Below are 18367 nucleotides of genomic sequence, written 5' to 3'. Positions count from 1 at the left end.
AATGAACAATCATCTATATATTACTATACAATCGTTCATTTAATACTAAACGATACTTATTATGAAAGCGATTTGGGACAAGAAATACTGTAGAATATCACTTACATTCTCTCCGTTTCTGGATCTGACGAACAGATCTTGCTCTATACCCAAAGACACAATGAAATGAACAAAGATGAAAGCGATAAAAAATGAGAATGTTGGACTAAAGCTCTGAAAGAACAATGGGAGAACTTCATGGTGAGTTCAATGGAAAATTAATAACTGAGAGTATCCTTTCATTTTTGATATCAATGTTATTCAATGCAATTGGTAGAATATTAGTTGAGAATAAATACTTTGGTGGAATGTTAGCGTTGCATTGAGTACATATTGAATGAATCGCTGAAGAAATCGTTGAAGAAAGAAGACGAATGTGGCGCAGTCTGAAGAGTTTTTAAAATTGAGGGTAAAATTGGATTTCATATGGGCAAAAAGTCATATAAAAGTTTTTAAAAAGAGGCCATTCATAGAAAGATTTTTTTATTTTTGAGTCATATGTAAAATTTTATGTCCATAAACTTAAGTTTTACAAACAAAAATAATAAACAAAATGATTACTAAATGAGATCTTAATGTTTTGATATTAAATAGAAGTGTAATTAGTATTTAGTACTACAAAATCCAATTTTTTTCTTTTCCATTCTTTTTTTTTTTTTTTTTTTAACTCTCTCTGATCCCTATCTCACGTTAAGCCACCTCTCTCCTACCCAGCCACTGCACCCCGCCCGACCGCCGCGGCACGCTGCACTCTCAGTTTCACAGTCTCAGCCTTCCGACGAACTCGTCTCGTCTCTCTGGCAAACACTATGTTATTTTTTCGCCTCAGAAACACATTGGTTCAGCCCCTAACCCGTGCTGTTGCCGAGATCGTCCTGCGGCCGCTCATTTTTCAGATTCCCAGGTTTTGATTTTTTTTCTTTGCTTTGTTGGTTTATGTTGGTCAATTCTCTTCACCCATGGAGACATTAACCAAACACATAGAATGATTTCAAATCATCCTTACAAATTCAGGGTTCCTAATATGCAGTTAAGCTTTCAATCTTGTGTCTAATATATATTGACTGATTCAGTTAGCCTTTAAGATGGCAATGCTTTAACATACAACTGTTTTGCTAATTGATAATTTGTTAACTGTTTGCAAATTTTATGAAGGTTTTACTGAAGTAGTATTTTGAAGAAACGATTTGAAGTATGACCTGAGAAGGGTTTAGTTTGGAGAAGAGTGAGGTGTTCATTTCCAGCACCAGCACAATTTTCCCAGAAAAAGTCTTTTAGTGTTGGGTTTTCTCATGGCTATCAGTTCCTGTAAAAGCTCAAATGAATAGACATTGGCTGTTGCCTTGTCAAACATGGGGGAGAGCTCATGTGTTTACAAGAGAATGCTTTTCTGACGGTTCTACCATTGCACATGAAGTTGTGTGTCGTCTTCTTCCGCTTTTGCTGTTTACAGGTTTCTTCTAATTCAGCATCTACATGTAATTTCCTTCCATTCTTTTTCTCTAGAAGATGGTTGAGTCAAAGTCAAAGAGTCCCATCTTCATTTTTGCTTCAAACCAGACCATTTCCTGATTATTCTCCCAAGAAGCCTACAATTAGAGATACTGACCTTATCCATGACATCACTGCTGCAATTAAGTTGCGTCGTTATGAGCCCCTTCGTTGCATTCTAAAGCCTCATGAACCTAACTTTAGGCATGATCATCTGATTTGGGTACTAATGAACATTAAGAATGACTATAATCTGGTTTTGGCTTTCTTTGATTGGGCACGGGTTCGTAGAGATCCATCACTAGAAGCCCGTTGCATTGTTATTCACATTGCCGTGGTGTCGAACGATCTTAGAATGGCTCATGAACTGGTTCATGATTATTTTTTGAACTCAAAACTGGAGGTTGGTGTTACAGTGATTCAATTTACCAACCGGCTGATATACACATATAAATACTGGGGATCAAACCCCATTGCATTTGATATATTTTTTCAAGTCCTAGTTGAAATTGGTTATTTAAGTGAAGCAAGAAAACTATTGGACAAATTATTGAGCTACGGATTAGTTGTCACTGTTGATTCTTGTAATGCTTTTCTTAGTCGCATTGCTAACAATTCTGAAGGAATAGAAATGGCAATAAAGGTTTTTTGTGAATATGGTATTAGTTGGAATACTACATCTTATAATATCATTATTTATTCTTTATGTCAATTGGGAAAAGTAAAAGAAGCCCATCGGTTACTCATGCAGATGGATTTTAGGAGTTCTACACCTGATGTTATTAGTTATAGTACTCTGATTGATGGATATTGTCATTTGGGAGAATTGAAGAAGGCATTGAAGCTTATAGATGACATGCAAATAAAAGGACTGAAACCAAACCGTTACACCTACAATAGCATAATATTACTTTTGTGTAAAATTGGTAAGCCATTTGAAGCAGAAAAAGTATTGAGAGAGATGATGTCCCAAAAAATTATTCCTGATAATGTTGTCTACACCACTCTCATACATGGTTTCTTCAAATTAGGACATATTCAAACTGCAAAGAAATGGTTTGACGAAATTCTGTTTAAGAAGATCAGTCCTGATTGTGTAACCTATACAACTCTTATCCAGGGATTTGGTCAAAGTGGAAAGGTAATAGAGCCACAAAATCTTTTCCATGAAATGATTAGCAGAGGCTTAAAGCCTGATGAAGTTACATATACAACGCTAATCGATGTTTACTGCAAAGCAGGTGAGATGATGAAGGCATTTTCTCTTCACAATGAGATGGTTCAAATGGGAATGACTCCAAATGTTGTTACTTACGGTGCCCTGATTGATGGCCTTTGTAAGCATGGAGAACTAAATACAGCAAATGAGCTTTTGGATGAGATGCGCAAAAAGGGCCTTCAACTGAATGTGTGCACTTATAACTCAATGATTAATGGTATTTGCAAAGCTGGAGATATTGCACAAGCAATTAGATTAATGAAAGAGATGGAGGTGGCTGGGATTGATCCTGATACTATCACTTATACCACGGTCATTGATGCTTATTGTAGATTAGGAGATATTGGTAAGGCTCATAGACTTCTTCAGGAGATGTTAGATAGAGGTCTTCAACCAACAGTTGTCACATTTAATGTTCTAATGAATGGATTTTGTATGTTGGGAATGCTCGAAGATGGTGATATGCTCTTGGGATGGATGCTAGAGAAGGGTATTGTGCCTAATGCAATAACGTACAATACTCTCATGAAGCAGTATTGCATTAGAAATAATATGAAAACTACAACTGAGATTTACAAGAGGATGCGTAGTCAAGGAGTTATGCCGGATAGTAACACCTACAATACTTTAATAAAAGGGCATTGTAAGGCACGAAATCTGAAAGAGGCATGGTTTTTACATAAAGAAATGGTTGAAAAAGGATATGTTCCCACTGTTACTTCATATAATGCACTTATAAAGGGGTTTTATAAGAAAAGGAAAATTTTGGAAGCAAGGGAACTCTTTGAAGAGATGAGAGGACATGGGTTGGTTGCTGATGGAGAAATATACAATATCTTTGTTGATATGTACTACGAAGAAGGAAATATGGAGATAACTCTTAATCTCTGTGATGAAGCAATTGAGAAATGTCTTCTTAATGAGAGATGAAAACGAAACAGCTGGAGTAGTTTTATATTTTTCTCTATATAATGATCAAAACAGATGCAAGGAGGGGACTTGCCAAGAGAATTTACATTCCCCACTATTTTTCAGGTACAAGTGATTTTTTATCCATGGTAACTAAATGCACCTCACACTCCTAGCTCATGGCTAACTTATTTTATTGGCAATATTTCTGTAGAAGCAAGAGCATGGATTGTGCATTATCTCTCCTGGAGAAGGATGGATTATTCAAGCTTTCAGAAGACAAAATTGATACGATTTGCACTTTGACTGAAGGTAGTAGCTTCATTACAAAGTTTAGAATTAAGGCTGCATTTATACCAGTTGAAAAGTAATCCATCAGTGGTAACAAAAAGTGGGCCCCAGTTGGCTCTCCATAATCATAATGAGATGTGGGGTCCACTTTGAAATTTGTAATTAAATCGTGTAATCTGATTAAGGAATAAAAGGTGTTCAATTTGATTATGGTTGAAAATTACATGAGATCCACTACCTCTATCATTACTGCTACAGATATTGTTATTGTAACAGTATGAAAATTATGAATTTGCCACATTTATTGTTATCTTTACCGTTATCGTTACCATTACCGTTAGGGTCAAACAATACTGGAAACAGTAACAGTAGAATGGACAGATTCATAATTCTAAGTAAATACAATAAAAAACAATCCAATTGTGTTTGTGATTTAGGTCTATTACAATTCATTCATCAATGAAATCTCATTCCAGTTACACCAATTTGTTTGGTAAATGTGGTCTAAATTTTAATTCTTTTTCTTTTTCTTTCTTTTTTTTTTCTTTTTTCTTTTTTTTTTTTTTGAAAATTTTAGAATTAAATTCTTGCCCTCACTATGTAAGATGGAATGCATAATACTGGTCTTTGACTCTCTTATGGAATCTTGCTGGAAATTTGAATTGATGTATTCAGGTTCAGACATGGAAAACCTGAAAGACGCCCAAACTGGCTCTTTAAGAGGTAGGCTCTAAAATGAGGCACAAAAATTACATTCCTTAAAAAGGAGGATATGCGGTCCGTAACCCAGGGTAATAATCCTTTGTTTCTTTCTGGCTTATTTTTGTAGAATTTTGAGAGTGCAATGCAAGAGGTCAGGACCTGTGCATCTTTGATCGAACTTGGCACATAATAATGAATGAAACAAGCAATTTGGGAGCTTATCCCTTTGAATCACAGAAGGTGAGCTGATTGGCTGAGGATTTAAACCAATTGTCATTGTTTTCAAAAAGATTTTTGGTTGTCCTCTTTCAAGAGCTGCATTTTCACTAAATCCATGATAATGTACTGGTCATTCATTCAAAAACTTCAAATATTGTTCGTCATTTTTCGGTTTATTTTCTTGTTTTTCCTTCTTAAGAGCAATTTGTATCTTTGAGTATTAATCTTGTTCCATTTTGAAACCTGAAAGAATGCCTTGCAGCTCATGTGCTTCATTCGGAAATTTATTTCATACATGTGGAATTTGAACCATAAGTAATTGATCAATGAGTGAGTTTAAGTGCTTTAGGTGTACTTCTTCCACAGGTTCTTTAAGTCTTGTGGCATCTTCACTTGTACATGTCTCTCTCTCTACATATCCGGTGTAATCTCCTGTCACATCCGCCATTCGGTTTTCCTATGAGCGTCATTGTAGAAGATTTTTGGAGGATATTTAACTTTTTCTTTACAACTATGCTTGAGATGATTTGTTCTATAGTTTATATATTTATGGCCTTGAGATCTAAGGATATTTAACTTTTATTTTTCCTTAATGTTGAGCTGACATATTAGACTTTATTAGCAAAGCCTCTACTTTTATCTACAAAAAGATTGAAACTGCCTTGCGGCTAAGCCCTTGTGCTACCAACTAATAAGGTGTTATCTTTTGTAGGCTGTTCCAGTCTTTCTACGGATTCGAGTTCAAGTTTTACAATGACGAAGTTATCTTGATCCTCCATTTGAATATCTATTAGGACAAGAAAATTTCTTCGGTCATTTTGTGGAAAGAAGTGAGGAAAAATAAAATTCTACTCATTGAATGTTTTGTGAGAGGAGGCTGCTTTGAGATATGCTCTGAAACGCCCTTGCAGTTCATACATAGTGGGTGTTTAGAGCAAGGGGTAGAGTTTTGAAGTCTAGAGAATCATCTGGCCATGAGACTTATAATGCGAGGAGTTAATAAAGCATTACATTACGCCACGTTTACTAATCCGTAATGAAAATTGTTGCAATCATAATGAGTTCACATTCATGTATTAATTATAGGATATTTGTAATACATAGTAGAATAAGAGAAAAAAAATCTAAAAATATATTACATCTTTAAAATATTTGCAAATATAGATGAATTGACTAATCAATCTTTGAATTTTTTTTAATTTCCAATTTCGCCCTCCCTTATCTTATTAATTATACATTTTTCTAGTTTTTTTATTTTCTTTCTCTTATTCGATTTTTGCTTCTTCCCTCCATTTTTTTTCATTTTTAATTTAATTTTCTTTCTCAGTTTTTGTTTTTTTTCTTTTTAATTTTATTTTATTCTTTATTTTATCCGATTTTTATTTCTTTCCTTTATTTTTTACTTTCTATCATTTCCTTCTTTTTCCCTTTTTTTCTTTTTTTCTTTTTTAATTTTCCTTTCTTTCTTCGTTTTTTTCTTATTTTTATTTTCTTTCTTCAGTTTTTGCTTATTTCTTTTTTTATTTTTATTTTTTTTCCTTTCTCCGATTTTTTCTTCTTTCCTTATCTTTTTTATTATTTTTTTTTCTTTCTTCGATTTTTTGCTTCTTCCTTTTTTTTTTTTTTTTTTTTTTTAGTTTTCTTTCATTTGTTCGGTTTTTGCTTTTTTTTTTTTATTTAATTTCTTTTTTTTTTTTCAGCTTTTGCTTCTTCTCTTCTTCCTATTTTTATATTTTTCTTTCATTTATTTGAATTTTTTCTTTTTTTTTTCACAAGAATTATGAGGCTAAGTTCCATATGCAAGACTTGGAAAGTACTCAATTTATAAGTGACTTAACACCAACAAGCCAATCATCAAGTTTGATTATTATAACAAATAATAAATATAAATAGCAAATGAAAGTTTATATAGTCACTAATATTTTTTATCATTGATAGCATAATTTTTTATTATATTTTTGTAGTTAATAACCACTTATAGAAATTTATCATTGATAGTCAACTTAGTGAATTTAATTAATAAAGTTGATTCTCGAACTAAAATGTACGAATGCCTAGAAGTTATCACTAATAGCATGTTTATTAGTGATAGAAGCTATCATTGAAAAGAAAAGACTTATAAATGTTTGGAAAGGACAAGAAAGGGGCAAAAAGGTGTTCAGTGGTTATGATTGATAGAAGTTACTACTGATAGCATGTTACCAGTGATAAAAGCTAATACTAATAACATGTTATCGATGATAGAAGCTATCCAATAGCACGTTATCGGTGATAGAGAACTATCACTGATAGCATGATATCAGTGAGATCATTGATAGCGTCTTATTAGTGATGTTATCAGTGAAAGAAGTTATCACTGATAACCACAATATGAGTGATGTTAGTGATATCGGTGATAAAATTTAGGTGATATCTATATATCAAGTTTTTTTCAAAGGTGATAACCAGTTATAGAAGTTTATCATTGATAGCCTTAAGTGTTAATATTTTAAGGTTGATTCTAATTGATGAAATCTATCAGTGATAGCCACGATAAAAGATTATTAATGATAAATACTATAGTAATCAAAGTTGTTGGTCTTCTTTCAAAGTTGATCACTATTTATAAATCTATCATTGATAGACACTGATAGCCTTAAGTAGTAATATTTCAATGTTGATTCCAATTGATGAAAGTGAATCAATTATAGCTACTAATAATTGATAGTAAATTAAAAGCTAATATTTCAAGATTGTATTAATTTTTCTTAAATTGAAAGCTAGATAACAACTATCATCGATAGCAATGATTGTAGTTGATAGCAGCTATCAGTGGTTATCATTGATAGCTGCTATCAGTGATAGCTTTTAATCTGAGAAAACCGGGAAGAAGCGATCAAAATGGTGGCTAGGTATGAGTTTTTTAGTCTTTTACCATTTTTTGATCTATATATGCAATTATTTTATGCTTGTACTACATATTCTATTATTTTGGGCTTGAATTCTATTTATGCAACTAACCCTTAATTATAATGGGCTTCAATCGCAAAAGGAATGAAATTCTTTTGACTGTGTTTACTACTAATGCAATCGTAGTAAAAAAAAAACTATTAATGTTGTTTACTTCATAGGCAAATGTAATGAAAAGGGTAAATGACGAAAACTTAGTAAAAATGAAGGTGTGGGTGTTAAGTAATAATCAAATGTATTTAGATTGATGACCTTCTTGAAGTGATTGAATCTTATGCGGAAGCATACGAATGCCGATGCCATTGATTTTGATTTAAGAAAAAAAAAAAAAACAGAAAAGTGGACGAGATAAACAACATTAGCATGCTTGTCAACATAGAGAAAAAAGAAACTTTTGAAGATTCTCCTCGATTAGTTTCTTCTCTGTACGAACTCCCTCTAACCTTGGACACCATCAAAAAGCTTGCACGAAATCCCACGAATGGCACAAAGAACACCATCATTTGACTATATTGCTATTCTCAGGTAAGGTTCTGAATTGTAGGATCCAAGATGTTTTTGGAATAGGGAATAATCAAATCACAGAGAATTTTAGTGATTTTTTTTCCATATAGAAGAGAGAATTCTATTTCAATGTAAATTAGGTTAGAACTATGTGTTTATACTTGCAAAACCCTTTGCAATTTCAAATGATCGGAGGGAGTTATTTTAGCTCCCCACTCCCCTCTGTGTAACTTCCCTACGTAATTTTAATTTTATATAATTAATTAAATATACAGAATCATATATAATATAATAAATTAATTAATTAGTTTAAATTAAATATCACATATTTAATTAATTATGCATTTAAATCATATTAAAATGCATATCTTCTTACAACCATTTTAATATGAATCTTATTTATATTAATTTTAACCTATAAGATTTATATGAATCTCACTCATATAATTAATATTTAAATCTTATTTATCTTTTTATATTATAAAGTTTGATTTTGAATCTTATTGAAAATCAGTTTTATATTATAATGCATCCATATATATTATATTAATTGTATCTTATACAATTAATTTACATTCACTTATATAATTTGAACAATTCAAATTCTTCCAAAACTAATTGATCCTTGTTTTACCTTTAATAAGCTAGCAAAAGGACTTAATAGACCTACATATTATACGTGACTAAATTAATTAAACTCTTTAATTAAATTAATCAACATTAATTATTAATTAACTGTAGACTACTCCATTAAAGACCCATAGTTACACTCTTCGCACTGTAGAATATATTTATATCTATGGATATAACCATTACTAGTAAGACAATCCTTCACGAATTACTCGTAATATAGTTGGGTCAAACTGTTGTTTTACCCTTATAATTACCTCTTACTTACTTAAGTTTCATTGATCCTCTAATGAACAACCTGTTTATGATTCTACTATAAACAAATCCCTCTGGGGCCAATGAAAGGGAGGGGCCCATTGTTCAAGATCTGGGGTCAGCAGTTAAGGGAGCAATTCATCTACTTACCTTAAAGATAGGAAAGAATGGACTCCACCTTGTGTAGCTATGTTCCTAGCTCCCTACTTGGACAAATCTCCAAAATGATAGACTTATTAAGTCTACGACACGGGCCACTCTCACCCATACAAATCAAAAGATTGCCCTCATAGATAGGAGTTCATAACTCATTCATGATTGAGGTCGAGTTATTTCTAGTCATCCTATAAAATGTTAATCTCTTCAGTCAATAGTGTTATAAAGAGAGATAAATCATTTTATGGTCCGATCTTATACAAACTCTTTGTATAGGATACCTCTACTCGCAAGTCTCCACATGAATGATTTGGATCTCATCGGTTGTAACACGTACAACATTTATAGCATTTACAAAGTGGGTCATATCTGTAGGTCTACCACATATTGTTCAAGTTGCATAAAATAACATTGGATCATAGTTTATTGGATTGAGTTAATGTAATCTAAATGTCACATGAAATAACTCTTTATTTTATTAAATAAATAATTCGTATATACAATTTAAAAACTACGAGAATCACGAGATTTAGGGCATTAATGCAACAATCTCCACTTGTCCTAAAGCTAGTGGGGCGTACAATACAAAAAATAATACAGTAAAGTACACAATACAATAAATGAGAGCATAGACTATACCCAACTCCCACTTGCCCTAGATAAGATGATGCATATCTCGTAGACCTAGAGTCTCCAGGTGACCCTCAAATACTTTAGCCATGAGAGCCTTTGTAAATGGATCAACAGCATTGTGCTCCGAACCGATCTTTGCGACGATGACGTCACCTTATTGCACAATCTCCCATATCAAATTATAATTACGCTTGATATGCTTTCCTCTCTTGTGGCTTCAAGGCTCCTTGGAGTTTACCAAAACACCATATATTATCACAATAAAGTGTGATGGACATTGACATGTTTGAAAATACTTCCAAGTCTGTCAAAAACTTCATGAGCTCGACATCTTCTTTAGCAGCTTCACAAGCAACTACATACTCAGCCTCCATGGTAGAGTCAACAATGCAACCTTGCTTGATGCTATGTCAGGCTATAACTCCTCCATGAAGAGTGAACACTGATCCTGATACAGATTTCCTAGAATATTTATCAGTCTGAAAATCTAAGTAACGTTAAGGATCAGATCCTTATATACAAGCATATAGTACCTCGTTCTCTTAAGATACTTGAGAATGGTCTTAACTGTAGTCCAGTGATCAAATCCTGGATTTATTGTTATCTACTAACTATCTCAACTACATAACAAATGTTTGGTCTAGTAAACAACATGACATACATAAGTATACCCACAATCAATGCATAGGGAATCCATCTCATTTTCTCAAGCTCTTGAGATGTCTTAAGACATTGTTCCTTAGACAATATAATTTGATGCTTGAAAGATAGTAAACCCTTCTGGGAATTCTGCATCGAATACCTGACAAACATTTTGTCAATATACGATGCCCGAGACAAGGCCAACACTTTGTTCTTACCATCCCTGATAATTTGAATCCAAAGAAAAAACTGTGCTTCACCCAAATCTTTCATTTGGAATTGAACAGCCAGACCTTTTTTTTACATCAATCAGTAAACCTACATCATTTCCAATGAGTAGGATATCATCCACATACAACACTAGGAAAGCTATTGAACTATTGATGATTTTCTTGTAGACACAAGATTCTTTAACATTCAGGTCAAAGCCATAAGACTTGATCACAATATCAAATTTTATATTCCAAGATCGAGATGTCTGCTTCAATCCATAAATGGGCAGATAAAGCTTGCAAATTTTTTGCTCTACACATTGTTCAATGAATCATTCTGATTGCTTCACGTAGATATTCTCATCAAGATTACCACTCAAAAAGACAGTCTTGACGTCCATTTACCATATCTCATAGTTATAATATGTGGCAATGGACAAGAGAATACAGATAGACTTCAACATGATAACAGAAGAGAAAGTTTCATCATAGTCCATTCCCTCTACAACCCTTTGCCACTAGAGACTTGAAGGTTTGCACCTTACCATCTACACCATTTTTTCTCTTGTAGTTTCATTTGCAACCTAATGGTTTTACCCCTTTAGGTTGATCTACAAGATCCTAGACTAAATTGAAGTACATTGACTTCATTCCAGATTCATGGCTTTAACCCTTTCATCTTTTTCGATATCATTCATTGCCTCGTTATAGGTTAATGGGTCCTCAATGTCATTATCTAGTGACGGTCTGGGCTTCTATTAAACCCATATAGCGAGTAGGCTGGGTTATAACCCTCCAACTATGCTGAGATATTCTCAACTCTTGAGTTGGATGTGCTTGACTCGATCTGGATATCTATAACTTTTGTTGACGTACTAGCCTCTTCAACAACTCTTGTTGAAGTTTCATTTGTTTCATTGGAAAATTTATTTAACACAATTTTATTGTGTGATTTATACTCACTAATGTGGTCTTCTTCCAAGAATGTAGCATTTGTCGATACAAATATTATATTTTCTCTTGGATCATAGAAGTAACAACCTTTCGTTTCTTTGGGATAGCCTACAAATAGGCATACTCTTGAACAAGGTTCTAATTTCTTTGGATTTGCCTCAAACACGTGCCAGACAACCCTAAAACCATTTTGCAGTCCAGTCTTATACAAACTCTTTGTATAGAATACCTTCACTCATATATCTCTACATGAACGATCAGGATTAGGTCATCTGTAATACTTTACAATTATTGTGATAATTACAAAGTGAATCGTATCTATAGTATCACTAGGATAAGGTAACTAATCTTATCCATATACTACATACCATTTAGGTTATCACTTAAACACATACATGTTTAAGTTACATAAAATAACCTTGAATCTCTCTTTAATGAATTATTGCATATAAAAAATAATCAACCATTTTTTCAAATAACATATAACTATGAGGCTTTAGGGCATACATCTCAATAATCTCTCACTTGCACTAAAACCGGTGAGATATGATAATGGAGACTTCAAGTAAGCCATTACAAAGGTTGATTATCTCATAACTCTCCTACTATGATGAAGACTTGTGTGTTTGACAATTAGAAATTGATGTTCAAATGAAAATAAATGGTTAACAACACTTGTTAACTATTACGTGGTTTTACTTGGAACTAATTCATCAACACAACTTGACCGTTTTACAGGTCCGTAACCTTTCATTTTGACTTTCCAAATGAAATCAGTATTTGTCACACAAATACATCATTTTATTTTGGACTGTCCAAAAGACCATTTTATAACTCCTCAAGGACTACCTATATTTAATTGTCTTTTCAAACTTTATTTCGCCAAGGGTTCGTTTTGACACAAGTGTCTCAATTTACTCAAATACTGAAATGTCGTAAACCAGTTCTACAACAATTTCATAATCCAAAATTATTTTTCAAACATTTTTTGAAGAAATAATGTTCAAAATTGCAATCTCCACTACATATCCTTATTGAGTTTGGCATTAGTGTAACTTTAAAAAATAGGACTATGTTTAACAAAGTACTTAACATGTACTAAGTTAAACAATGCCACTTTTCTTCTGTTGCAGCACAATTTATTCAAATTGTATCTAATGCTTGAAGTTGAGATCTCATCTCATCTCTATCAATTAGCTTAGTATAATAAAATTTTTGCACTAATTATTATATTTTGATCATAATGTCAAAATATGTTTTCTTAAATGATTTTAATTTTAGTCAAATTTCTTTTGAATATTTAAAAAAAAATAAGACTTAAATTGCATTATATTAAGATATTTTCATTCATAAATACTCATTAATCATATTTATGACATATTTACGATGTTAGACTTATTCTTTTATCCACTAGATAACCTGGGTCAAAATACATAAGTCCAACAAATTCTTTGGTCAGGTAGTGTTGTCCAATAAGGTTTAGTGACATTCTTGCATGAGAAGCAAGACTTTTAACAAGTAATAGTAACTTAACTCTAACTCTTAGATAATTACCCATATCTATCATTTAAATGCCAAAGATAAGTATCCTTTTAGGAGAAAAGAATTTGTCTTTCTTTCTAGATTAATTAATCCTTACTTTCTCTCAGTTTAGTATTTAGATGTGCTAACTTTTAACACACAGAAAAATATATTTAATTAAATCTAAACATATTTTCAAAACAACTTTTAAAAATATGCCTTATCACTAAAACAATTCATACTCTATGAATTATTTAGTAATAAAATTTGGAGAAATTGAATTTCTCTTACGGTGATAAAAGCACCATATTCAACATAAATAAATGAAATTTTAATGTTTTCCACTATTTTAACTAAGATGAGCTTTCCATTGCCAACCCCTAGAACTATCTACTAATTTAAGAATTTGCCAATAAAATATAATTAAATTGTAATGGAGAAAAATTCTGATAGTGAATCCTTATTCAACTATCAAGGTGTGAATCATTATTCTCACCAAGAATTTAGTAAAACAAATTTACTTATTCATATTTTTCTTCTCTTGAGGTATTCTTAAAATTCCTCATCATGTAACATCCCAAGCTAATTTGGAAAAACTTTCCTTATTGACTCTAGTCACACAAATCTTTCTCGGACTCGTATAATACTTAACTTTGGAGGTCACTTAGCTTCCCATGACTTAAACATACAATATGTTTGTGTCATGACTTTATCTTATAATCCGGACACATCATATGTTGCCTAGATGATGAAAAGTAAGCTGTCACTTCAAAGATAATTCATGAACACTTCATGAATTGGCAACAATTCTTTTGAGAACATTTCCCAAATTAAAGACAAAATTACACTGTCATTATGTGTTGATGACATTTTTTCAAGTAACATATTTCTCAAACCTTTTGACTTATATTGGTAATTAAAAATTAAAACTCCTGAGAGGAAAGAACATACCTTTGAATTATATAAAACTTGTTATTTGACTATATGTAATCTTTTATCCACTCAAATTAAACATGGAAATTAAAAAGAACCCAATAGACTTAAAATGAATCTCATTCATATTAATTCAAAATTTCTATTGCTATGATACTCCAGTGAGTTAGAATAAAAGTCACTATAGGGCAGTCAGTTACTCCTTCACTAGATTGAGACATTTTCAATCAATATTACACCAGAATAACTCTTGTTCCTATAATATTTAGTTACTATAATTTTGGTAAGAATTTCATTAATCACGTTAATGAATTCTTATAAGTGTAACTCATCACTTTTCCCCCAATAAGTCTGCCAGAGGGAAGAACAATGCTGAGAACAAAAAACTATAACTCATCATTTTGAGACAAACGCTTTATCACAAATAAAGGATATTATAGGAATGTTCTAATAAACACAAAATTGAAATTAAGTTCCTCCTAAAATTAGGAACATAGTAAATATTGTCTAACAATATAAACTTTGAATTGAAAAAGAACTTCAAGCTCCCAACTGCAACCACCAAGATGCCCTCCTCTGTTCCAACTCGTAGAGTCATCTCTCCAATCTTTAGCTGCTTCCGGGAACTACTTTCCTATAAAGAAGTACAAACATGGTTAGTGGCTCCTGAATCAAGTATCCATGCATTATTATCATTTTTCACTAAATACGTTTCTAGAACCAGTAAATCATATTTACCTTCTTTTTCCTTCTTCTTTTTGGCCAAATACTTTGGGTAGTTACGTTTCCATTGCCGATCCTGGTTACAATAAAAATAGGTTCCCTTTGTAGCCTTGACCTTTTTGCTCTTGTGTGTAACAATAGGTGCGATAGCTTTATTCTTCCTTTTACCACCTTTCTTATTCTTCCATTTTTTAGAGCCAATGGAATAAGGCATGGACTTAGTCCAAGAGGTAGAACCCCTGTGATTTTTTTTTTTTTGAAGAAATGACAACATTTTTCTCCCCGTGTTGTCCTTTGACTTTTATCAAGGACTCGTAAGTCTGCAGCTCGTTGAGAAGGATGGTAAGATTATATTAAATCTTGTTCATGATAGCATTGTTGCGGAATTGAAGATAACTCTTCGAAAGAATTTCTAGAATAAAGCTTACCTGGTTGGACTCGTCTATGACAACCCCATTCATCTCAACGATACTGAAGTGGACTGTTAAGGACATGTTCCCTAACAGACGATCCCTCGTTCACTCAGGCGCTGAAGATGAACTTCAGAGCATTATTCTTAAGATGTGTAGCCGGTTGGCCGAATATCTCATTCAATGACTCCATGATCTCGCGTGCAGTGATCATGGGCACATGCTTTTGTCATAGGCTTCACGAACATTTCGTGAAGCAATGGGTCTAGGAACTGGAGGACATTCCTCCATTAGGACATATTTGAGGTCGTCGATGGCTAAGACGGTGTTAATCGTATTTTTCCATGTTGCATAGTTTTCTCTGGTTAATTTATCGGCGCAAGCAAAGAAATAACCGCACTAGTCATGATTTAGAGATATTGATTCAAAATAAAATTATCTATTAGATATGCAAAAATTCGTTTTAATCCAATAAGTTTAGCAAAAGAAGTAATGAACCCCAACATTGTTCTATTTTGTAATAATACTTCAGTGATTTAGAATAAATGCCACCTTGGGCCGAACAGTTACTACTTCACTGAAGTGAGACATTCTCAATCAAATATTACAAAGAATATCTCTGATTCCTATAATATTTAATTACCATTTATTTGGTCTAGAAATTATTAACTACCTTAATGTTTTCTGGTAAGTGTAACCCTTTATTTTCAACCTTATAATCTCGCCTCAACCAGTTTGCCTTAGGGTAGAACGTAACTAGTGCAATTGATAATAGCATTCTTATCCATTTCTTGGGTTCATAATGCCCCTTTCCCATGCAAACACCTTCTTAAGGGGGACACTCTTAGGGCCCACAAGGATGAGCATGGAAAAAACATTTCAAACTACAGGATATGCTGTCACACGTCCTTCTCCCACTTATTATAAACACTTTCTCCATTCACCTTGATATTGACCCATGAAAATATCTTCCTTAAGGGAGGGTGCACCTAGGACACCATGAGGCTGAAAATCTCACCTTGTGAACTTTTAGGGAGAACGTGAATGAAAAATAACATATCATATACATCTTTTTCCTCCCACTAAGTGTTTTAAGAATTAGGTTTATTAACTCAGAAAAATCCGACTAGTTAATTTAACTAAGTCCTTATTAATTTACTCAATGTAACGTTTATATTGAATATTTTAACAATATTTGATTTTATTTATTAAACTCTTTAATAAAAAAATCATTTATTGCATGCTAATAAAATATTTGACTAATTCACCTCCCAGATCGGTTCCCAGGTAGGGGTATTCCGTTTCCGTCAGCTTAAATACCCTAGCCTAGACAGAATGTTCCTTGGACAGAAGTCCCTTATAGTCAATTATTTTATAAATTTAATCTTTTATGGAATTCTTTTTAATCCTATTAAAACAAATTAAAAGATTAACCTATTTCTAATCATATTAGAAAGGGACAGTTGTAAATATAGACATTAGACCTAATGTTTAGCAGATATAACATAATGTAAAAAGAAATTACAAATATGACCAAATTTAAATAGTATATCAGTGATAGACCATATCACTGGTAAGAGTCTATCAACGATAGAAGTTTATCGCTGATAGACTTGGGAGTCTATCAACAATAGAAGTCTATCGTTGATAGACTTGGCTATATTTGCAATTTGTTTTAAATGATGTCATACACTTGGTTATTATTCCTAAAAATGCTACCAATTGCAATTACCCTATTAGAAATACTTTTGACACAAGTCTAAGTGAATTAATTTTAGATCATTTAAAAATAATTTGAACCTTTGTTTGAATGCAACTCTTGATTATAGATTTTAAACTATTTTATTAAACTCATAACCATTATAAAATAATGAAATTATTAGAACCTATAATTAGTATCTAATGACATTGATCATATATAACCATTATATTTATCTAAGTAATGTCATACTCAATGCAAAGTTTAATTTCATCTAATGAAATAACATTTATAATTATCATCCATGAATCTAAACATACATCTTCATTTTCATTAAACAATATAACAATTATATTATCACTAATGAAATCAACTCACATGCTATCATACTATATAAAAATTATATTCTAGTATGGTGTATGAGCATGCTTAATTAATCATGCAACCATACTATAACACTTATATTAAAAGTATGCATGAAACACATTTATCCTAAGGTGGGATTTTAAATCTATATGGCATACAATATGCAACATATAAATCATATAATTTAAACATACATTTCATGCATATTCAATTATATAAAAGGCATCAATAGACCGATATTTGGCATCCTAATAAAATAATTAAATTAATATAATCGAATTATACTAATTTAATTATAAACAAATAAAATCTAAAACCCTAGATTTTAGAAAATTCTAAAAGAAAATAGCAAAAACAAAACCAAACTACTCCTGTTCGGCGACAACGATGGATAAACCAGAGCTCAAAATGATGATCCAACTATTCAAAACACGACCCTAGGTGAACAACAAGATTGAACCGGTTAGGACTCCAGTAATCGACAAATTTGTAAAAGCTGTCTCTGAAAAATCGAACTACACTGCATTATTTCTATCTGTTTTCTCTTGTTTTGCCTTTGTTTTCCCGACTTTTCACAACACCATAAATGGCACGAACTTACAAACTTGATTTATAGAAAAAATGACTAAAAACAATGGGCCATTACATGATCAAATCAAGTAAAATGACTCTATGTGCCAAATACCGAAAACATCTATTAAGCCAAAAAACCCAAATGAAATTACTAGTACTCATCTCATGAAAACATTAAACAAAAGCAGCCACCATGGTCTCTATTTTTTGTTTCTAAAAACCAAAAATCAAAATTACAAGAATTGGCTCTGATACCAATTGAATGGAAGCACATTCACACGGAAGCATGTGGTCGTTTGCATTTTGAAAAATGATTTTAAAAAACATAAAAACAATA

At 32.2% G+C, this 18367-nt stretch overlaps 1 protein-coding gene across 3 annotated transcripts; it reads left to right on the top strand.

Annotated features, from left to right (window-relative positions):
- The first annotated feature begins 712 nt into the window (after positions 1-712).
- Positions 713-6019, top strand: LOC120071585 (pentatricopeptide repeat-containing protein At1g05670, mitochondrial). Of its 3 annotated transcripts, XM_039023931.1 has the most exons (7): positions 713-943; positions 1195-2456; positions 2562-3784; positions 3873-3970; positions 4625-4672; positions 4779-4891; positions 5583-6019. In XM_039023931.1, the coding sequence occupies exons 2-3, from the start codon at positions 1406-1408 to the stop codon at positions 3677-3679; spliced, it is 2169 nt and encodes a 722-aa protein (XP_038879859.1). In that variant the 5' UTR covers positions 713-943; positions 1195-1405; the 3' UTR covers positions 3680-3784; positions 3873-3970; positions 4625-4672; positions 4779-4891; positions 5583-6019. The 3 variants fall into 3 exon arrangements, with proteins under 3 accessions (XP_038879859.1, XP_038879857.1, XP_038879858.1); XM_039023929.1 differs by having other exon boundaries at positions 1195-3784; XM_039023930.1 differs by having other exon boundaries at positions 1195-3784; positions 4527-4672.
- Positions 6020-18367: the final 12348 nt, after the last annotated feature.

Source organism: Benincasa hispida, chromosome 2, assembly GCF_009727055.1.
Source record: "Benincasa hispida cultivar B227 chromosome 2, ASM972705v1, whole genome shotgun sequence".
NCBI lineage: Eukaryota > Viridiplantae > Streptophyta > Magnoliopsida > Cucurbitales > Cucurbitaceae > Benincasa > Benincasa hispida.
The sequence above is the reverse complement of the archived record's forward strand: the minus strand, read 5'-3'. Positions and strand labels throughout refer to the sequence as shown.

Bases quoted from the DNA above. Each gene is read 5' to 3' on its own strand.
- LOC120071585 (XM_039023929.1), top strand. From the start codon at position 1,406: ATGTGTTTACAAGAGAATGCTTTTCTGACGGTTCTACCATTGCACATG.